At 44.7% G+C, this 23,055-nt stretch overlaps 1 protein-coding gene across 3 annotated transcripts in view; it reads right to left on the minus strand.

Moving 5' to 3' along the window:
- MERTK (MER proto-oncogene, tyrosine kinase) overlaps nt 1-23,055 on the minus strand; it is a 51,650-nt gene that overhangs the window by 15,163 nt on the left and 13,432 nt on the right. Inside the window, exons 5-10 of one of the 3 annotated variants that reach the window (XM_080998126.1) lie at nt 22,135-22,221; nt 17,992-18,107; nt 10,917-11,100; nt 10,302-10,453; nt 5,960-6,110; nt 3,695-3,851 (exon numbers count right to left, since the gene is read on the minus strand). In XM_080998126.1, the coding sequence (XP_080854252.1) occupies nt 3,695-3,851; nt 5,960-6,110; nt 10,302-10,453; nt 10,917-11,100; nt 17,992-18,107; nt 22,135-22,221 (847 nt within the window). Of the gene's footprint in view, nt 1-3,694; nt 3,852-5,959; nt 6,114-10,301; nt 10,454-10,916; nt 11,101-17,991; nt 18,108-22,134; nt 22,222-23,055 lie in introns of all 3 variants that reach the window. The other 2 variants (XM_080998127.1, XM_080998125.1) reach the window with 2 other exon arrangements.

Genomic DNA, 23,055 nt, shown 5'->3' on the forward strand with positions numbered 1-23,055 from the left:
GGGGGAAAGCTAAATGGATTATTCATTTCCTATTCCTATAACCACGCTCTTATGAATAACAATGTAAAACCCTATAAACTTTCGCTTCCGTACACTGTTGTGTTTTCCCTTCCTGGCTCGCAGTTCCAAGCTTCTCAAAGAGAAACCAAGACTTTCTGAGCTGGAAAGGCCAAAGCGATTAACCTGAAGGCAATTAACATGCATAGAAAAAGAAAGAAAGAAAGAAAAGGAGTAAGAATCATAGAAGAGGGACAAAGCACACAATAAATGGTTTATCTTTTTCTGAAATCCTGCCCCTCACCTCCCAAGTGGCTATTCTTATTGTTTTTAAATGCTTAGAGCTTTTAGTCTTTGAAATATGTTTTTATTTTATTTCAAATCATATTGTTTTACTGCTTTGTTGTTTGCTACTCTGTGCACCTTTGGGAGGAAGGCTGCAATAGACATTAATAATCATCATCATCACCCGAAGAGGGAAGTTTCCATCTAAACAAAACTAAGAGAGTCAGTTTCCTTACTTCCTCTAATATCCCAGATCAGCACAACAGAACACAAAAGACCAACATTTCACAATATCCGAGCTCAAATCACCCATAGTGCCCTCCAAAAAGCTGTGGTTTTGGTGATGTGATGGAGCTTGGGAACTGAGCAACTTGGAATAGCACCACTCAAGTGTACTAAGCTGTTGGGAGTTTTGCAAAGAAGGTAATAAGTTTACTTTAAAGCCAAACTCAACAAGTATCTTTACTGAAAGCTGATGTAGCTCAGAGGTGTCTGAGGAATCGAAGACCTGTTAATATTTCTGCAGCAGGGTCCCAGCAACTTCCATGTCTCCAGCAACTTACAGCCACCCAATCGGCAGGGAAAGGGAGACTTTTTACCCACTGCTAAGAAGTCTTCTCACTTAAGAGTGAAAGGAGGAAAGTAAAAGGAGGAGAGTCAGCCATTCTTAGGGTCATTCTGGAGAAGGGAGAACACCAAGGAAGAGTTATTCTGTATGCTCCAAAGCAAAGCATTTAGAGACACCGAAAACATAAGGTGCTCCAGTTTCTACAGAATGGTGTGCACGTTCCGTTGTGTGCAGTTGAACCTCAAGGAAAATACAACTTACATTGCGCCAAAATAAGACATTGGAGTGCCAAATTGTTTGCCCGCGTGAAGGGCAGTGTGTGGAGTTGCAATGCATCTCTAAATATTATTCTTGCATAATTGTAGGATTATACTGTTGTCTTAGAAGGGTCTGTCATGACGCGACACTGCACTTCTGAATTTGCCACTGCACTACCAGTATAACTTATAGAATCATAGAATCATAGAAATAGAGTTGGAAGAGACCACAAGGGCCATCGAGTCCAACCCCCTGCCAAGCATCAGAGCATTCCTGACATATGGTTGTCAAGCCTCTGCTTAAAGACCTCCAAAGAAGGAGACTCCACCACACTCCTTGGCAGCAAATTCCACTGTCGAACAGCTCTTACTGTCAGGAAGTTCTTCCTAATGTTTAGGTGGAATCTTCTTTCTTGTAGTTTGGATCCATTGCTCCGTGTCCGCTTCTCTGGAGCAGCAGAAAACAACCTTTCTCCCTCCTCTATGTGACATCCTTTTATATATTTGAACATGGCTATCATATCACCCCTTAACCTCCTCTTCTCCAGGCTAAACATGCCCAGCTCCCTTAGCCGTTCCTCATAAGGCATCGTTTCCAGGCCTTTGACCATTTTGGTTGCCCTCCTCTGGACACGTTCCAGTTTGTCAGTGTCCTTCTTGAACTGTGGTGCCCAGAACTGGACACAGTACTCCAGGTGAGGTCTGACCAGAGCAGAATACAGTGGCACTATTACTTCCCTTGATCTAGATGCTATACTCCTATTGATGCAGCCCAGAATTGCATTGGCTTTTTTAGCTGCCGCGTCACACTGTTGACTTGCTAAAGGGCAGACCAGATGTGTATCTGTTTATTAAATATATGGATACGAAGAGTTGGTGGGAGGGTAGCTTTCTACACTAAAGGAGTGCATGGGGAAGGGAGTGACCTGACCTCCCTACACTCTGCTGTCTAAAGACATTTTTGCCAGAGAGCTGGCAAGGAGGAAATGCCTTAAAGCCTTGGAAAGCAGAGGGAGGTGGTGGCAGCTGTCACACTGCTCCTGTAAGAAGTTCGCCTCTCCATCTCTTTTAATAGCCACACACCCCTCACCAGCCCTGCTTCATATACTTCTGGAACGGGTCCTAAACACTGGCAATGCCTAGAGGGGACAGAGTGTGCATGTTGCCCAGATAAGAATGAAAAACCATTTTTTTCTGCCTGAAAAAAGTTCCACACCCCTTTAAACAAATGTCACAGCGACTTGTTCGCTGTGATTCTCCAGGGTTCAATCTTTTAAAAGTTAGATCTGTGTAGGTTTGTGGGGGTGGGAAACACACCTTGTCCTTCTTGAACAGATGTGCAGAAACATGTACACAATCACCAATTAGGGCATTATTATTCTGCTTCAAGGCTTTGCCACAGCCCAGTTTTCAGAGGCACATTAGGAATAAACTTCTCTCTCTCTCTCTCTCTCTCTCTCTCTCTGGCCCACTCAGAACAGCTGCTCATTTCAAAAGGTCTTACGAGAAAAGGGCAAGAGCTGATCTGTTTGGAACTTCGTTGTATAAGGTCACAAGGGAAGGAGTTTTGTGAGCTAGGATTACAATGGGCCTTTGTTGATGCAAGAAAACAATCCTTGGATAAAACAACAGCCTCCCATGTTAAAAGTGACTAAGGATCAGAAGAGCTGTGTGTTGTAAACAGGATTCACAGTTGCAAAGCACAACCTGTTCTATTTCTAGAGGGCTGCCCCCCTAAAATAAATCTGATTCCTGTGATTCCTCCCAATTCCTCTGATTCCTGATTCCTCCCAATTTTAGAATGACCAAAAGGGGACCTAAGGCAGAGGGTGCAGATTAGAGTGGCCTTAAGTTCAGAGAAACTTGACTGTGTGTTATTATTATTTTTTTGTAAAAATATCCAAGACAATTAAAACCTTTAGCAGTCAGAAAACTGTTCACAATCACATGCTCAACTGAATCATGCTTCACAAAAAGGTTACAGAGCCTCTATTATCCAAATCTGCTCATTACATGAATTTACATGAATTTGGGCTCTGTGTCCTTTCTTACTACTCACTGGGGCATCATGGAGCTAAAATCCAGTTTATTTAAATCCAATTTTGTTTCAGCAGGAGGAAATTAAACGGATGCTTAAGGCTGCCATCCTGTGCATTCTTGCTGGGGAGTCAGTCCTACAGACCTCTGTAGTTTTACTCAGAAGTAAGCCCCACTGTGCTCAATGGCTCTTACTGACATGCAAACATGCATACTATTTCAGCCTAACTTACTTAAGTCTTGGGCTGAGCCTGGGAGTTCAACACTTAACTAGCCAACCACACTGACCTCTTTTCAATTATCCTGCTTAATATAGACTTTAGAAGGTAGCTTTCATCACAGAGGATCGTGACTATCCTAGATGCATGGAGGTTTTCTTGCTCAACATTAAAGGTGGACGTTAATGCCAGCTTTATGGCAGATTCCTCCTGAAACCCAGGGAACTTTTGCATCGCTCAGTGAATTTCGGCTAAAGGTGTGAATAGGCCCCTAGAAACCAGCTCCCAAGCTTAAAATGATTAGAATTTTGTCTTTTTGTGTGTGTACTTACCCAAACTTGGTCTCTTCTGTGAACTTTTTCCTGATAATCACAGACACATACAGGATTAACCCGACGATGAAAACTCCACATATAAACCCGAGGACTATCGTCAGTGAATGTGTGCTTCTTGATGCTGGAGTTGAAGAAGAGGCAGTAGATACGAAACCTAAGACAATAAGACGCGTTACAGAGAAAAGGGAGTGGAGATCTTCATACAGTTTGGGGACCTGGGGAGTGTTACAGCTATGATTCTTCAACATCAACTTTGATGGACTGGTCATGTTGTGCGGATGCCTGATTATCGTCTTCCAAAGGAACTACTCTATTCCCAACTTAAAAATGGAAAGCGTAATGCCAGTGGTAAACAAAAGAGGTTCAAAGACTCAAGGCAAATCTTAAAAAAGATAGTATAAGCACCGACAACTGGGAAACACTGGCCTGTGAGCGCTCCAGTTGGAGAACAGCCTTTACCAAAGGGGTCATGGGCTTTGAAGACACTCGAACTCAGGACGCAAGGGAGAAACGTGCTAAGAGGAAGGCACGCTTGGCAGACCCTCACCATGATCAACTCCCATCTGGAAACCTATGTCCCCACTGTGGAAGGACGTGTGGATCCAGAATTGGCCTCCACAGTCACTTACAGACTCACTGTTAAGACCGTGTTTATGGAAGACAACTTTACTCGGCTATGAGTGATCGCCAAAGAAGAAGAAAAAGACAGTTTGGGGACCCGGGGAGCTGCTTATGAGGGAGAGTCACAAGAAGATTTCAAATATGTTCAGAGTAGGTGCAGGTGGATGGCTTCACTAGATTTGCCTGTTCCAAACTGGCCCCTACTGAAGGTTCAAGATGCAACTATATTGCAATACAGGGACGCGGGTGGCACTGTGGGTAAAACCACAGAGCCTAGGACTTGCTGATCAGAAGGTCAGTGGTTCGAATCCCTGCGACGGGGTGAGCGCCTGTCGCTTGGTCCCTGCTCCTGCCAACCTAGCAGTTCGAAAGAACATCAAAGTGCAAGTAGATAAATAGGTACCACTCCGGCGGGAAGGTAAATGGCGTTTCCGTGCGCTGCTCTGGTTCGCCAGAAGCGGCTTAGTCATGCTGGCCACATGACCCGTAAGCTGTACGCCGGCTCCCTCAGCCAGTAAAACGAGATGAGCGCCGCAACCCCAGAGTCGGCCACGACTGGACCTAATGGTCAGGGGTCCCTTTACCTTTACTTATATTGCAATATCCATCTCTCAGTTCAATCACAAAATCATAGTAGAGTATTTACACGGCATGCGCCCTGATTTGTTTGCAAGGATGCAGAGGAACATTATGTCATTCAAAAGCTATCTCACGCCACAGTGGCAAGAATGTTAATTGCCCCAAAAAGGAAAGAAGCAGAAGTCCCAGCAAAGGAAGAATGGATACAAAAACTTATGGAATATGCAGAAACGGCGAAACTTACCAGAAGAATAAGAAATCAAGATAACAAACTTTTTATAAAAGAATGGAAATGGTTTATTGAATGTTTACAGGTAAACTGTAAACTGATAAAAACATTGGCAGGATTATTGTGATAACCTGCAGTTTTATAAGAGTATATATTTAAAGAAGATGGATAAATGAGCAAATTAGGTTAATTTGGATATGCAGAAGATATAAAAAATAAATTTAAGGAACTGCAATAAGAGGGGGAAGGAAGTCAAGTTTTGAAATGTCAAAATGATTGTAAAATTAAGGAAATGTATAAAATTAGTGAAATGTATAAACTTGAAAACTGTAATTTTTTTTAACAACAACAAACAAAGTTGTCCCCCGCCTTCCACTGCATTTCTCCAACACTTTTCTTATTGCAAAAAGTCTGATTTGGGGGTGGCAAGCATGTGTGTTGCGCAACAGCTCCAAATAAACTTTTATTGCACAGCCTGGAATTTGCCAGATTATGATAAGAACATAAAGATGAGCTTGCTGGATCAGACCAATGGCCCGTCTAGGCCAGCATCCTGGTCTCACAGTGGGCAGCCTGTGAGAAACCCTCAAGCAGGGCCCAAGCACAAGAAAACTCTCCCCACCTGTGGTACCCAGCAACGGACATTCAGAAGCATCACTGCCTCTGACTGTGGAGGCAGAGAACAGCTATTGTGGCTAATAGCCTTATGCTTTGTTCATTCGCCCAATCCTCTTTTTAAAGCCATCTAGGTTGGCCACTGAATTCCACCTCAAGAAACAGCCAAGCTGCAAGTGTCCCTTAGCTCATTATCGCGCTACATTAGTCCAACTTACCATTTCCTGGAATAAAAACTGCCACTGGATCACTGAATGGCCCCACTCCGCCATTTGTAATGGCAGCGACTCGCACCATGCAGGTTGCATTGATGGCCACGATTGGAATGTGAACGGCACTGGAATCTTTACCGGTACGCGAAGAGAGATTCTGCTGCAAAGGGGGGAGAGGTTCTTTAAAACACAGAGGAATTAATGGGGAAAGACTTTCCCCTTCGTAGACCCATTTCCTCCCATTAGACTAGATAATTAGCTGAAAAGCCAACATTTATCCCCATCCAACAGATTTCCAGATCAGATTTCATGCTTGTTTGCTGAACATAAACAGGCAGCGCTCATGTCAAGAGAACAGCTATTGATTCATGGAGAGCCACAGTTTCCGTGAAGAGAGCACTCCAAGTACGGGATGGTAGCTCTGGCCAGCATTTCTTTGTAAACGCTCTTACTGCCAGAGTCAAAATTCAACATAAATTTTACCCAGTTCTGCAAGCTTCCAGCTGTGGACCATCAAGCCCCGTCATTGCAAACCTGTCCTCCTTACAGGCAGAGCCAAATAATCAAGAGGGGGGTACAGACGAACAAAAAACTCCCCAAACTGGAGTGCTATCAGAAAGCCGAGGATGGGAATGGTTTGTAAAATTCATTGCTTTCTCTCTGTGCTCAGCCTTTTCCCACTCCTTTCTGAATTTGCAAAGCCACAGGAATGTTCCCAGCAAGAAGTACCACTTAAACCACAAAGTTAATGTGTTTAATTAGAGAAAAACCATTACTGACATTGATTAAGGATTGTAAACCTTTTATGGATTTTTTGTGTGAACGAGAGAATGAACTTGGAATATCTGGATTTGAAGACTGAAAAAATATTGGTTTACGGAAGATAGAGTGGTTGGAAGTTAATGAGTGAATATGATATTTAGCTGCAGGACAAAGAACCGGGAGTCTTTTTATCTTTCTTTATTCTTTTTTCCATCTCTCTCTTCTTTCGTTCTTCCTTCCTCCTTTCCCCCCCTTTTTACTCTTTTCTTCTTCTTTCCACCTCCGATCCTTTTAAGATGAAACATCTCTTTTATTTCAGTGTATTATGAAAAGATACTTTGTATTGGACATGAACTTTTGTATATCTTTGGACAAGGATCAATAAACATAATTAAACACATAAAAAGTGCCACTTTGAAGATAAACAAATGGGGCAAAACCAGTTGCTATACAAGGAACAGAGAACAGGCAAAATAACTGGGCTTCAGGAATCTTGGGAACCCAAAGCCAACCTCATCTCACATGTTTGCCCATGAATATTTGACACAGAGCATCAGAGTGCAATCTGATGTCCACTTGCTTGAGAATAAGCCCAATTAACAAAAATGAGACTTATTTCTAAGTAAACATGCACAGGACTGCAACCTTAAGATATTCTTGAACGCTTACTAATGGTCTGGAAATTACCTGTGTTTAAAGCAGCACTGCCTTTAAGGAAAATATTAATTCTGACAACTAGGCATTCTCTTAACACTTGTGATATTTGTTTGTGTACATGGAAATTCAGCAGACAGGCAAGGTGCCGTTTTGATCTTAGATGCCATGCTTGTAGCTAGAATTCCTCCAGAGACGAAATGGGCATTTGGGCACTTACAGCTAAAGCACCTTTACGCAGGAGCAAAGCAAATTGTTTTAATAAGCTTAAGTGACGCAGCGGCATCCCAGCCAGATATCCCTCCAAGAACGCTAGCATATCTGATTTGACACAAGAGATTCCCTTTCCCGTCAATTCCCTGTTATTTCCTGGACATCTAGTGAGTCAGCTGAACAGCTGAAAGAACGACAGGTCCTGCTTCCTGCTGAACCGCTACTGAAAACCAAAACACACACAAAATAACTTCTTCTGTGACTCACAGTCCAGCTGGCAGGCTGGCATGTAATGCTCAGTGTCTTTGTAGGGCAATGTGTTACGGTAGTACAGCTTCAACTGAATAAGGCTGTATCAAAGGTCTGTGTAAACAGGAACTAGGCAAAATTATGAAACGATTAAGGCTCTCAGCTGATCATTAATAGACCGAGTGGCACACACACCACCCCAAAATGGGGAAGCTTTAACAAAGGAGGGATTGGATACTGGTTAACATGGAGCAAAGGGTGGTGATGAAGGGTCACAAGTCAAATCTGTTTATGTACCCCTTTATATAGCCAAGGTTTGTTCTTGGTTTACAGCTCGTGGTTTATCTGGAGCAGGGCCAGATTTAGGTTTGATGAGGCCCTAAGCTACTGGTGCTGTGGGTTAAACCACAGAGCCTAGGACTTGCCAATCAGAAGGTCGGTGGTTCGAATCCCCACGATGGTGTGAGCTCCCGTTGCTCGGTCCCTGCTCCTGCCAACCTAGCAGTTCGAAAGCACGTCAAAGTGCAAGTAGATAAATAGGTACCGCTCCAGCAGGAAGGTAAATGGCGTTTCCGTGCGCTGCTCTGGTTCGCCAGAAGCGGCTTAGTCATGCTGGCCACATGACCCGGAAGCTGTACGCCGGCTCCCTCAGCCAGTAAAGCAAGATGAGCGCCGCAACCCCAGAGCTTACTTGCACTTTATCTACTTGCACTTTGACGTGCTTTCGAACTGCTAGGTGGGCAGGAGCAGGGACCAAGCAACGGGAGCTCACCCCATTGCGGGGATTCGAACCGCCGACCTTCTGATCGGCAAGCCCTAGGCTCTGTGGTTTAACCCACAGCGCCACCCGCGTCCCTTGCACCATCTTACAAGCGTATTAAACTCTTGCCTAAGCAACTTCTGCTGCATAATAAATCCGTCCTGTTCCTAGAAGCCACTTGTCTTTTGAAAGGGCTTCATTAAGAACTTACAGCCTAACAAATGATTTTCTGTCGTACTCAGGAATGTTCAAGAGCAAACAATGGAGTGTGTTTTATTACATCTCAGAAGCTGCAGGCACATGCAGAATGTGAACTGCCTAGATATTAAAAGTTTTGGCATCCAGCATTTTTCTAGAGAGGTAAGATGCTTAGATTTATGCCTTCCTTCTCTGAGGATGAAGGAAGTGACCTTTAGTTAAGACAAGTTGATGAGTTTGCGTCTCCACCCTAGACTAGTCACAAGACCATATTATCACTTTGCTGATTTCAGTGGGTTTGAGCCCTTTGATTCCCAGATCCCAAAAACATTAAAAAGGGAACAGAAAACTCAAGTCGTACAGAAAACAAGCATGAATCACATTCCCCCCCTTCCATGGGAGATTTGAAAACAACGAAAACATTTGCACACTGACATGAGCGCAAGCCCCAATGAACACAACAGTGCTTACTTCAGCGTAAGCATGCATAGGATTTTGGTGAGCCGTGGTGCAGTTTCTTTTCAATACCTCAAACTTTGGACTCAAAAAGCCAATCTAATATAAATAAAATCAACTCAGTGGAAACCTAAACTAGGAATCAGGATCTGTTTCGGATCATGCTTCTATCACAAGTATAAACTTCTTGTTTTCTTTTTTCCTTCCTCATGGGACTTGTAGCTATGTGATGCCACAATTTTTCTGATGTAGGCCGACACATTTCAGATAAAAGTGGGGACTTCACTGCCGTTCTCTACCTGCTCAGAGGCTGGGAGGGATGAGTGAGGCTTGCTGTGAGTAAGACTCCCCACTCGACAAGGTCTCGAAGTTCAACAGGCTTTTTGCAATGCTCTCATAAGCAAACACAAAAGGCTTCAAAGTATTAGATCACAGGGTCTTCCCAAACATCCTTTTAAGCTACAAGCAGCTGAAGATTTTAGGGCCAAATCTTCTTCACTCATTCATAAAGCCAGGGATATAGGATGAATGCCAAGTCTGGAGCAGTGCAGACTTAAGAGCCTCACGGTGCAATCCTGTGCATGTCTACTTAGAAATACATTCTTACTGAGTTCAGCAGGACTAACCATGAGATAAGTGAGTGTAGGACTGCCACCTCAATCTCTTAACTGCTGCTAAATATCTGGGGCCATTTGCAGAGGGAACATCCCTTTCCCTGAGCAAATTCACCACTCTGCCTTAGTTGCATTTGTGCGATACATCAGTACCTGCATTTCCCTTAATCAGTGTTCAAAATAACTTTAAAAGCTCTGGTCAATAGGAACCTGGGTTGTTCACTGGCCTGGTTTGCATGTAAAACTAACCCATAGTTTATAAACCATAGTTTAGCAAACCATAGTTGATCATTGGGCCCAGCCTTACTGCTTCTCTATGGTTTATAAAATACAATTCAAATATGCTTGGCAAACCAAGGTTTCCTGTTGGTCTAAAAACCTTGGCTATCATTAACCATTGTTTAGGGTGACATGTGAATGAAGGCATTGTTTCAATACTTACAAACACCTCTGAATTCTGCCACACATGAGAGATGCTGTAGCCTTGAAGTTCACCGTTCATCTGTGCAGAGGGAGGCTTTATCCACGTGACGATCACAGAAGAGCTGGACTCATTGACGGAGAGCGTGACATTCCCAGGCGGAGCAGAGGGAGCTGAAAAACACACAGTGGAAAAACAGAAGGCTGGTCATTTCCCCATTTTGTTGACTTTGGGAAGATGCAAGCTGCAGAATTGTTGGGGTGGGAGCATACAGCATTCAAAGAACAAGACAAAAACAAAAGTATGTAGATCACAAGATAGGCACAGGGTATGTAGGGCTTGCTAGTGCCTTCCACTCTTGATTTTTTTTTTAAGGACTACATGCACTGCTTGAGTGGCACAGAAAGTGAATACCCATCTGCTAAGAAAATGGCACAGATATGAGAGCAGGGTGGGTGGGTGCGTTGCTCATCATCAGTGATGTCACTGACGCTGTCCAATAGGCGCCCACAACATTCGCACAACTACATTCCCATGCAGCAGCCGCTATCCTAATTGACAGTACAGTGGTACCTCGGGTTAAAGACGCTTCAGGTTACAGACTTTGCTAACCCTGAAATAGTTTGTTTTACTTACCTCCTTCTGTTGTATTGGCAGTTATCCACGGGCTGAAGGCAGACCAGCCTACTTCGTTCATACAAGAAACACGGATGTTATAATCCTTCAAGGCCCCCAGATTCTGAATACGGTACAGATGAGGAGGCACAGAAGTGTTGAAAACCAACACAGAGGCATTGCTTGGTGCAAAAGCATCCGTCACCTGAAATGAGGAACAAAAATGGTTAAGGTAAAGATGATTCAGCAAGGAGTTCCAAAGCTACAGGCACAATTATCTGCCAGCAGCCCTGTGTAATTTGCAAGAAGAGAAGTGGCAAGCCCACCCTCTCGCCACAGAAAATAAGCATGTTGAACAGCAAGGAATGGCTCATGGCTGAGCACATGGGGAAACTTTCCTTTCCACAGAGTTACAGCAAATGCCCCAAGGCGAGAGGAAGAGAGGTTTCAAGGCCCAACACAAGCTACAGAAACACATTTGGAGTCAAACCAAAGTTTCTCCATGCGTTACTCATGTGAAGAGGGAAAGCAACTAGAAATTCCTGAATCTGCCTAGGCCTAGCTCTCACCTGAGTCATAAAATGAGCTGCAAATCTTCACGGTGAGGGCTTATGTGACTAGATGTGTCCAGAGAGAAAACAAACATACAAATCCCTGTAGCTAGAAAATAAGAATGGCAGGGAGAAACTAGAACCCTCATCCCTGACCTGCTATCTTTTTGTGTGCAGGGTGTCTGCTTGTTTGTTTTCGCAAAGACATTAAGTCTTTGTATTTAGCCACATGATTTCCCACCTGCAGCCAAATAAAAGTGAAGGCAATGATTCTTACCTTCACCCTCAGTGGAGAACAATTTTTCTCTGTATTGTCGCCCCTCTCAAATTATCATTAAAACAAGCCAGGTACATTGTACAAGGGATGCGGGTGGCGCTGTGGGTTAAACCACAGAGCCTAGGACTTGCTGATCAGCGGTTCGAATCCCCGCAACAGGGCGAGCTCCCGTTGCTCAGTCCCAGCTCCTGCCAACCTAGCAGTTCAAAAGCACGTCAAAGTGCAAGTAGATAAATAGCTCTGGCGGGAAGGTAAATGGCATTTCCATGCGCTGCTCTGGTTCGCCAGAAGCGGCTTAGTCATGCTGGCCACATGACCCAGAAGCTGTACGCCGGCTCCCTTGGCCAATAAAGCGAGATGAGCGCCGCAACCCCAGAGTCGGCCACGACTGGACCTAATAGTCAGGGGTCCCTTTACCTTTACCTTTACATTGTACACGGCACATTTATCTTTATTTTTTAAAATTTTTCTTTTTGCAGAACCCAGTCTCATTCTCCCTGCCTGTATCGCTCAAATCTAGCCTCATCTCTGGCAGCATTCACTTCACTGCTGCACACCACCAGACAGTAAACGAAAATTAAGCAGCCCTTGATGCTACCAGATGCTCTGGCAGGCAAATACGCAAGCGTAATCAAAACCAGCTGTTTCTGTTTTGGGTGTATTTCATTTGCCATCACCTTACTGGCTCTTGTGTTCCCAAAGGTGTCTGAGGCCATTTGGTCCAGAGAAAGGAACCAAACCAAATCACACACCACATTGCCTTTTAAAAACATCAACACCACAGTAATTCTGGCCTGGTTTTGTGAGTATCAAATGCTAAGAGCTCTAAAAACGGTCTTGCCTTGGGGATTTTGAATGCTCTCGAATTCATAAATTCTGTTCCTTTATTACAGTACAGTGGTGCCTCGCAAGACGAAAAACGCGCAAGACGAAAGAGTTTTCCGTTTTTTGAGTCGTTCCGCAAGACGAATTTCCCTATGGGCTTGCTTCGCAAGACGAAACGTCTTGCGAGTTTGTTTCCTTTTTCTTAAAGCCGCTAAGCCGCTAATAGCCGCTAATAGCCGTGCTTCGCAAGACGAAAAAACCGCAAGACGAAGAGACTCGCGGAACGGATTAATTTCATCTTGCGAGGCACCACTGTATCTGTAAAGTGGCCAGTTACAGAATATTAAGTCATAGGGTTTCTTTAAAAATATTATTTTTTTCCAACCTATTTCCGGAGTTTCAGCAGGAATGCAGCATCAAATACCATTGACATGACAACATCAAGAAAGGAAAGGCATCACCCTGTTCCTGATCCACCCACCGCAACTCACAAAAGCAGCTTATTAGAGTTTCCAGAAGGCAACTGGTGCTGCTTAAGCTGATACTGTGGAAATATCACATAGGAAACGCAATAACCAGGCTCACAGATGCTTTTATGTTTCGGCACTAGAAGGAATACATCTGTGCAAAATGAGATATGGGGGAAAATATGCCCTGACCTTTCTTAGGAATAAGTCCCAGCTAGAGGAAATCCTGATGCTGCCCAGTTATCTGCATGTAAGGGCACTTCCTCAGCTGAATGAAACAATTATTTAAAAGCGGAGCATGATCACAAAGGGCGGCCTGCTGTGCGGATGTGACTCTGCACCCCTGCATTGCCCCGGATGTTGGGTTTCTGCCTGCATCCTGGGGCTTTCCATTGGTCTACAACCAGCCATGGAAAGAACAGGGAGCAATGGGCTTGTGGCTTCCAGACAGGAGTTCTTGTGACCTGTTTTAGCCAATCGTGGCAGCTTCGGAGTGTGTTGTTCGGTCACTTATCCATGAGATCTTGTGGCTCTGCAACGGATCTCTGGCTGGGGTTTTTCTCTGTTCTGCACAGAACCTAGCTGGTGCAAAAATTTATTTTATAACTAGGGATGCTGGCGAATTCTGACGGAAACGAGAGCAGAAGTCACTTATTCATCCAATGTCCAGAATGGAAATCAATCCAGTGAATATTTACTCTTGCTGTTGCTTTTGGTCTGCAAACAATACACCATTGAATTTAAGCCCCCTGCCATTTGCATCGAGTTTCCTTTGCATTTAAATGAATGGAGTGGAACAACGAAATTAAATGGGTTGCATAATTTCACCACAGTGGGCAGCAAGATGAACAGCATAGTTTGTGGCAGAAGGCGGACTACAGCAGAATGGAAGCGGCGGTGCATGTGACAAATACAGGGAATAATAATAATAATAATAATAATTAATAAATAATAAAAAAATAAAAAAATAATAAAAAATTTTATTTATACCCTGCCCTCCCTGGCCAGAGCCAATGCCTTCTTTCATTCCTTTCATCCCTTTACATAGGGATCTACTTGGTCCATTGAGCTGATATTGTCAACATTGACTGGCAGCAGCTCTCCAGGGTCACGGCCACAGTCCCTTCCCAGTCCTACCAGGAGATGCCAGAAACTGAAGTAGGTACTGCCTGCTTGCAAAGCAGAGGTGGTAGTCAACTAAGTTGTACTCAGAGTAGACCCGTTGAAATTAATGGCCATGAGTCTATTAGGTCCAGGGATGCGGGTGGCGCTGTGGGTTAAACCACAGAGCCTAGGACTTGCCGATCAGAAGGTCGTGGTTCGAATCCCCGTGATGGGGTGAGCTCCCGTTACTCGGTTCCTGCTCCTGCCAACCTAGCAGTTTTAAAGCATGTCAAAGTGCAAGTAGATAAATAGGTGAGGTAAATGGCGTTTCCGTGCGCTGCTCTGGTTCGCCAGAAGCGGCTTAGTCATGCTGGCCACATGACCCGGAAGCTGTATGCCGGCTCCCTCGGCCAATAAAGTGAGATGAGCGCCACAACCCCAGAGTCGGCCATGACTGGACCTAATGGTCAGGGGTCCCGTTATCTTTACTATTAGGTCCACTAATTTCAATGGCCCCATTTTTCTGTTTTCCAAAAATGTTTTCTGCCAGAAACGATAGTGGTGAGGAAAGAATCAAGGGAACAGGTACCTGCCACCTTGCTGCTGTTCTCCTAGTCAAAATCACCCCTGAAATATCTTTTTTTAATAAAGAAAAGAATAAAACAGCGCTGTTAGGATGCAGTCGAAACATATAAAAAAATCTCCAGTAGCACCTTAGAGACCAACTAGATTTGTTCTTGGTATATGCTTTCGTGTGCATGCACACTTCTTCAGATCCTAACAGATACTGTTAGGATGCAGTTACTTGAGTTTGTGTATAAATGTGTAGCTGGACACTAATGAAGTTGTGGCTCTGTAGCTTATTGCCTCCAACCGGAGAATCCTGTTGCTTTTCTGGCAATCGCTAGCATGCTTTCGAAACACCCTTTTCCCCATCTCCAGCAGCAAATCAGTTTCCTCCCGGCCACTCAGAACATGCATAGGTGTTTTGTTGCCTGAACTAGCAGCTTCCATGGGATGTGGGTTGCCACCAGCAGCATAATGTAAAGAGCAGAATGTTAAACAGAGCAGGGAGACTTAGTTCACAATCCCTGTCCAGCTGCAAAGTTGGCCGGTTATCTGCTCTCAGCCTAACCTATCTTGCAGGGTCGTTGTGAGGATATGAGGAAAACATTCTGCACTCCTCTGTGCTCTTTGACTGGAGGAAGCATGGGTTGAAATGGCAGCAACGAAATAATTGAAGCATCCTTGTGTTTTCGAGGTCATAAACGCCGGATGGCAAGAGTGTTGTTCCTCGTATCCCGTTTCTCCAGGCGAAATAAACAAGCAAACGCCCCCTGCTTCAGCATTCAACAGCTACATTAGGGGCTTCAGCCCTAATATACAGGCTGCCTCCACCCCCCAGAAATCAACGGGATGCAAGTTGTTTAACCATGTGGAGGATGGCAGCCCACAAATACCCTCCCCCCAGGAATTTAGGATGCACAAACTGTTATTGTGAAGCCGGTGGCTTCTGAGAAACCCCAAACGCCAACCGCTTAGATACCAAAGCTATTTGGCTGCGCTCCAACATCCACACAGTTCTGTTCATTTGACACGGCGTGACCGAAGGGAAGCAAGATAAAATGCGTTCAGCGTTACTGTGAAATGTGTCAAATGCTTAAGCAGACAGTGCCTCGCTTGATAACTTCTGGCCATTTTCAAACTGCAGAGCGTTTCGCCGGTACAACAAGATCTTTGAAAGTTGAAATAGTTAAGGCAGAATTCACAGGAGGGGCAGGACCCAACCTTGTTGTTTTTTTCTCCAGCCACCATCCCAGCCAGAGGGCACTCAAGGCGACATGCAATAAAATCTAAACTCATTGCCATAAAGCCCAGAGTTAAACATTTAAGAACAGCAACAGGAAAACACACAGACACCCTGCACACATTAAGCCAGCGTGTTCAACAACTTGGCAAACAAAAAGGTTTCTGCTTCCAGGAAGAGCATTAAAAGGAAGGGACCTCATCTGATCTCCTGGGGAAAGGAGATCCAAAGTGTTCTCTGTACAGTATCATAAAAAAATAGGCAGGTGTCTAACACCAGGTCAGCCCATTTAGCTCAGTACTGCCTACACGGACTGGCAGCAGCTCTCCAGAGTTTTAGACAGGTTTCTCTCCCAGGGATGCAACTGAACTTGAGTTCTTCTGCATGCAAACAACCATCATCTTATAGCTGTGCCCGCTTGGAGATGGGGGGGGGGGGCTCAGTGAGAGCCTCTTGCTCAAGGCCTCCCAAAATCTGGCACCAGTAACTATACAACCCCGATCCATACTGTTGACCAGGGCAGTTTGTGCATAGGCAGCCTTTGGATGTGTGCACACAGACTCTGGCACAAAGGATGCCTAGAGCATGTGGAGTTTGAAAGCCAAGCTAGCAAGTGCCACCTTGTTTCTCTCCACCGTGCACTCAGTTACACCTGGAATGGATGTCTGCAAAAAGCTTACGTATCAGCTCCTGAAAGCAAGGGCGAAAGAGAGGCCTGTCCCAGATATAGAACCCCTTTGCACCTGAAACTCGGCCCTCTGAGCACATTTCAGGAGTATTTTGAGGTCTACCTGTTTAGGCTGGCCCTCAGTGCTTTGGGTTAGGTCTGCAAAGGTCTTGTGAGACAGCAAGGTTTCATTCTGTTGCGCTGGGATCTTCTGCTCTTGTTCTCCCCCTCAAGCCTGACAGAAAGGGCGGACCACGGATGTAAGTAAATCAATGAACTCAAAGGGAGCTGTGTTGCCGTTTCACCTGCATGACTGAGCCAGTCATCACCAGACGCTTGCTATTTAATTTCTTGCAGGCAGACACTGAAGGAGTTGACGCCAGGCTTTTGTACCCTGAACTCATAAAATCGACAACAGCCACTTGGACCTCGGTAGCTCAGATGACTCACTTATGAACTCTGATCGGAGTTCCTCCTACATGTGCCACCCAGAATTCTCTTTAAGAAGAACTGAAAATGCCAGTTGCGCATATTACTCCAAGCAATGAGGAAGGCGACTCTCTCTTTTTCTTTCCATCCACCCTTTGCTTTCTCTTCCTTTAGCTAAACCTGGCTTCCAGGAACCCAGGTTAACAGAGGAGAAGCAGCTTACTGTAGCCTTTATTTTCAATTTTATTCACTGCTTTAAGAAGAGCCCCAAAGCGACTTACAAAAAAAAATACAATAAAATAAAATAACCCAAACAGTAAAAATTGTACTTAATGCTAAAAAATGCAAAGTATCATTTCCTGTCCAGCCAAAAGATGAACACGAAGAACAAACCACATCAAGGTCCAAATGGCTGGTGACCATCACAGGGTCTAGATATATTTCCCTTCTGCATAACACTAGTTCTGTTTTCAAGCTTCCCTTTGCAGGAAGGCAAACTAAGACATGCAGGGAAATCCTGATTTGCAGCAGTGCACCCAGAAGAATTGCCACATTCCCCCATATTCTGCAGCCTTGCAACAGAGGGCAGGGAAGTACCAATGACTGCAACCTTATGCTCACTTGCTTGGGAGAAAGCCTCAACAGGACTTACTTCTGAGGAGATTTGTATATACAGTGGTACCTCGGGTTACATACACTTCAGGTTACAGACTCCACTAACCCAGAAATAGTACCTCGGGTTAAGAACTTTGCTTCAGGATGAGAACAGAAATCATGCTCTGGTGGCGCAGCAGCAGCAGGAGGCCCCATTAGCTAAAGTGGTGCTTCAGGTTAAGAACAGTTTCAGGTTAAGAACGGACCTCCGGAACAAATTAAGTACATAACCAGAGGTACCACTGTATGACGGCACTGGAAGTACCATCAGGTAAAAGCAACCACACAAATGCTGAACAACGAATAAAGGCATACCTGAACTCTGCAGCGGCTCAAAAGCGAATAGCCATCGAAGCCTGGGACCCAGGACACTGCTATCGTGTGAGCTGTTCTGCTCCTCACTTGCACCTCAAGAGGAGGGGAAGGGATTCCTGCATTAGAAAGAGCAAGATCTTCAGCAATTGTGCTTGAATATGGCAGCCAGCACAACACACACACACACACCATTGCCAGGCCTTCTGGACACCATGCAAAACCATCAGAATTGCTTGATTTTATGCGTTGGGGAGGGGGCAGAAATAAAAACGGCCAAGCTATCTGCTTGCCAAATTATGACCAGACAGTGCCCACTATCCTATATGGTGGTTTACTCAAAATCAAATTCCACTGTATTCTGTGGGGTTTAAGAGTCTGGGAGTGTGCTTAGGATGGCAGCCAAAAAAGACATTTAGTAATAATAAAATAATAATAATAATAATTTTAATTTATTATTTATACCCCGCCCATCTGGCTGGGTTTCCCCAGCCACTCTGGGCGGCTTCCGACAAAGTATTAAAATACGGTGGTCTGTTAAACATTAAAAGTTTCCCTAAACAGGGCTGCCTTCAGATGTCTTCTAAAAGTCTGGTAGTTGTTTTTCTCTTTGACATCTTGTGGGAGGGCGTTCCACAGGGCGGCTGCCACTACCGAGAAAGCCCCCTGCCTGGTTCCCTGTAACTTGGCTTCTTGCAGCGAGGGAACCACCAGAAGGCCCTCGGCACTGGACCTCAGTGTCCAGGCAGAATGATGGGGGTGGAGACGCTCCTTCAGGTATAATATGATTTTGTGTTTGTATTTGTTCCTCTCCCTTCTTCCAAGATGCTCAGAGTAAGTTTACGTGGTCCCCCCCCCCGCATCCCGGCCTGCCAAGCACACCCCCCACACTTTTTTACTCACAACCGTTGCAGAGGGGAGAGTGCTATTGCATTCAGGTTACTGTGAGAACAGGATGCTAGACATCCAGTGGCCTGATCCTGCAGGGGTCTTCTTAAATGCTTATGCCTGCAGTGATTTGAACCCAGGTCTCCTGAGTCTAAGCGCAACACTCTAGCTCAGGTATGAGAAAGCTGTGGCCCTCCAGAGGGTGGACTTCAGTGTCCACCCGTGTCAGCCAGCATGGCTAAAGATCAGGGATAATGAGAGTTTTAGTCCAGGCACAACTGGTTCCCCACCTCTGATTTTGCAGCTTCAAAGCACCGTTAAGAAAAATGGGTGAAGATGACACTACAGTCACAGGGTTCAGACTGAGCTCTGCAGCATCCTGACCACTACCTGGGACTCTGGCTTTCACCTTAAGTGTTGCTCTTCTGCTACGGAGGGGAAAGATCCCATAAAGGACTTTAAATAAGTGTCTGAAGGTCTCTTCTGTATGAGTGTTCCAGACAAGGCACTGAAGGGACAGTGCAGGAACATCTGCTCCCACAAACACACATTGCTCCTGACTATACATCTACACATCGTCACAGTCTGGTTTTAATGAATTTTGAGTTATACAGTTTTATTTTTAAGTTGCTGTTAGCTCCCAGAGCAAGCTAGAAACGCAAGTAATTTTAGAAAAATAATAGAAACAGTGTTATCCAAGCCAAAAGCCAATCCGTCTCGAGCAAACAAGAGTGTGTTAAAAAAAAAAAAGGCTTGGCAGCCAGTTTATTCAGGGATCACCAACCTTGAACACATTTGGAGTCTTGAGAGAGTGTTTTGGGCAACAACCCCCCACCCCAATTGCTTCTCTCCCCCTTCCCCTGAGTCACCACTACTCTGACAGGGAGAAAAGAGAGAGAGAGAGAGAGAGAGAGAGAGAGAGAGAGAGAGAGAGAGAATGTGTGCATGCACAGACATATTGCTTGCTTTTCCAGTTAAATCTGGGTAAATGTCAGATCCATTAGGATAAATACAGATTTGTGTGATTCTGCTCAAGGTTCCCCACCCCATAAAAGCCAGCATCAAATTAAAGTTTACATCAGTAGACAGTGCAATAAAAAATCAAAGATCTGGTGCTTGACAGTAGCACAAAACCACTGATCCAATTTACAGATCTTTATGGTTTTAAATAGGATGACAACAAAAACAACCAATCACAGAACAATCAATCTATAATTGTGGGTTTGAGAGAATCCCTTGTAAAAATGATGAGAATCCATAAGGATCTGTGCCTCGGGTCCAATGGGGGGAAAAATCATGCAATTTCAAAATCTGTTTTATGGCGGGTGGAACTGGTTGGAAAGAAATAATGGAATAACTATTAGTTGACCATTTGAGGAATTACAGAATGATGAACTATTTTTGGAACACATTGCAAGAAACACAGCAAAGCAGAGCTAAGTATGATCTCTGTTAAGGACCCAAAATAACAATTTGCCTTATTTAGAAGTAAACTGTGTTCTTTCTGAGTCCTAAATCTAGGAAGATATCTGGAGAGCAAACAAAGGAAAGGAAAGGGGATTTTTATTTTTACATTAGGCTGCTGCTGACTGGAATACCTTAACAAACTTGAGCATCTATCCCAGGATCTTGGGAAAAAAAAATCTCTCCCGCTACATAAAGTCCCCTACAATGTGTGTCAGTCAGGGACAAGAGGATTCACTTCTGCCCAAAGTAAATTGGGGCCAATCATAACAGATAAAATATATGAATTTAAATCAATCTATTTGATATTCAGGTCCATCCCAAATCAACAGACCCCCATCATGCTTCCAGTGACATCAATGAGAGCCAAATAGGACCTAGAGCAGAGCTTTCCAAACTGTGTGTTGTGACACATTAGTGTGTCGGCTGCAGTGTGTAGGTGTGTTGTGTGTTGTGCAAACGCTCCCTGCGCTCCTCCCGGGGCTGGAAAGGGGTTAGTTTAACCTCCAGTTTGCTAGTAAAACCGAATTACTGTGTCGTGAGATGATGCATGTCTAAAAAGTGTGTCACCAACATAAAAGGTTTGGAAAGCTCTGACCTAGAGGTTTCTCCAAACATTGCAAGGGCAGAGGCAGCAAGAATCACTGCCTTGACATGGCTGTAAGCACATCATAGAATCATAGAGTTGGAAGAGACCACAAGGGCCATCGAGTCCAACCCCCTGCCAAGCAGGAAAACCATCAGAGCACTCCTGGCATATGGTTGTCAAGCCTCTGCTTAAAGACCTCCAAAGAAGGAGATTCCACCACACTCCTTGGCAGCAAATTCCACATGCAGGGTCAGGGACAAGGATTTCTCTTCGTTGGGTGATGGAGGTGAGGACCCCGAACCTCAAGACGAAAGGCATGCAGGACTAGCCCCCAGACTCCTCCTATCAGTCACACCTTCAGGACTGATGCTTCCTTGGCCTGAGGATGTAGCAGTGGTACCCTCTGACTCAGAAGACTCCACTGTAGAAGACCCAAGAGGACCTGAGACTCCATTGCTCCATCACTGTAGGAGATTCCTGGAGCCTTCATCACTGCAGGACACCATCCTTGGGGCAAACTTGTTTGCCTTTTGACCCAAAATTCCCTAAATTGCTCTTCCCGAAACAGGGCACAAACTGAAACACAGCTATTCTAAATGGTCACTCTTCCAGATTTTGTGGTGGCAGTCCCCCAAGCAAATGCAGTGTACAGATATGTGTCTATTAGCATGCATAAAATAACAACAACAACAACAACAACAACAACAACAACAATAACTATTTGTACCCCACCCATCTGGCTGGGTTTCCCCAGCCACTCTGGGCGGCTTCCAACAAAGATTTTAAAAAGTATGTGTCTTAGGGAAGTTAGCATGCAGAAATGCTGTTCAATAATTAAAAAAATCACTTATTCCAGCAAGTATTTTAAGATAGTGTTTGGGCCTACTACGAAAGGTGCAAGAGCCTTATCTTATTTTCCACATGAACGTTGGGAGTCATAATGACAGATCTGCAAATTTCAGTCTGAATCATCTTTCAGGCTCCACCTCATCGCTAACGACAATTGTTGAGAAATCACGCAGACCAAATGCTGTCCAGAAATTGGCGCAGCTTCCCACTGATATACAGGCAGGTTCTCAACACTCCCCTTGTGCTCATCACAGAATATCTGAACCTGAGCAAGTTGGAAGTAGTCAAGAATTGCAGGCGTGCACCAGCAAAGCTTTAGCGGGAACAATCAAGCTCATGTCATACTTATGGCTGACCTTTTATATTGATTCGGGCTTCCGTCGATGTAGCCACACCCTTCACGTTATGAGCTTCGCAGTGGAAAACAGCGGTTTCGTTAAGACCTGCAACCCAATTAAAACAAGGCTATAAATCATAAAATCAAAGAAAGGCGGAACAAAACGAGAATCTCAGCAAGGTGGCCAACAGGAATGTGACAGAGGAAGAAAGAAAAAGTCATTGAAACCACTTCTCCTCCAACTCGGCTTCCTTCTTGAACACAAGACCACAGAAAGAAACCCGACTCCCAGGTGTTGTTTGTGACGATTTGGAAAACATCTCGAGTGTGGCACTTTGCTAACCGCAAGGGAGATTCTTCGTGGGAAAGACGGGCTCATTTTCTTTTCTTTTCGTAAAATTATTTCCCTTTGCCAAAGTGATTGAACACTTTGACAGAGCTATTTAAAAACCTGCCCATGCAGTCTGCTGTAGATATGGCCAAGCGGAGAACAAAGTCTTGAAATGGAGAATGTCTGACAAACTGTCAGTGAATAAGAGAGGAAGAAGAAGAGTTTGGATTTGATATCCCGTTTTATCACTACCCTAAGGAGTCTCAAAGCAGCTAACATTCTCCTTTCCCTTCCTCCCCCACAACAAACACTCTGTGAGGTGAATGGGGCTGAGAGATTTCAGAGAAGTGTGACTAGCCCAAGGTCACCCAGCAGCTGCATGTGGAGGAGCGAGGACGCGAACCCGGTTCCCCGGATTACGAATCTACCGCTCTTAACCACTACACCACACTGCCAGCTCGGTTGCTTTTACAGCAGCAGCCTTCCCCAGCTTGGTAGCCTCCAGATGTTATAGACTACAGGTCAACAAACTTTTTCAGTAGGGGGCCGGTCCACTGTCCCTCAGACCTTGTGGGGGGCTGGACTATATTTTTTTGGGGGGGAAATGAA

The sequence above is a fragment of the Podarcis pityusensis genome, assembly GCF_964106645.2.
Source record: "Podarcis pityusensis genome assembly, chromosome: 3".
NCBI lineage: Eukaryota > Metazoa > Chordata > Lepidosauria > Squamata > Lacertidae > Podarcis > Podarcis pityusensis.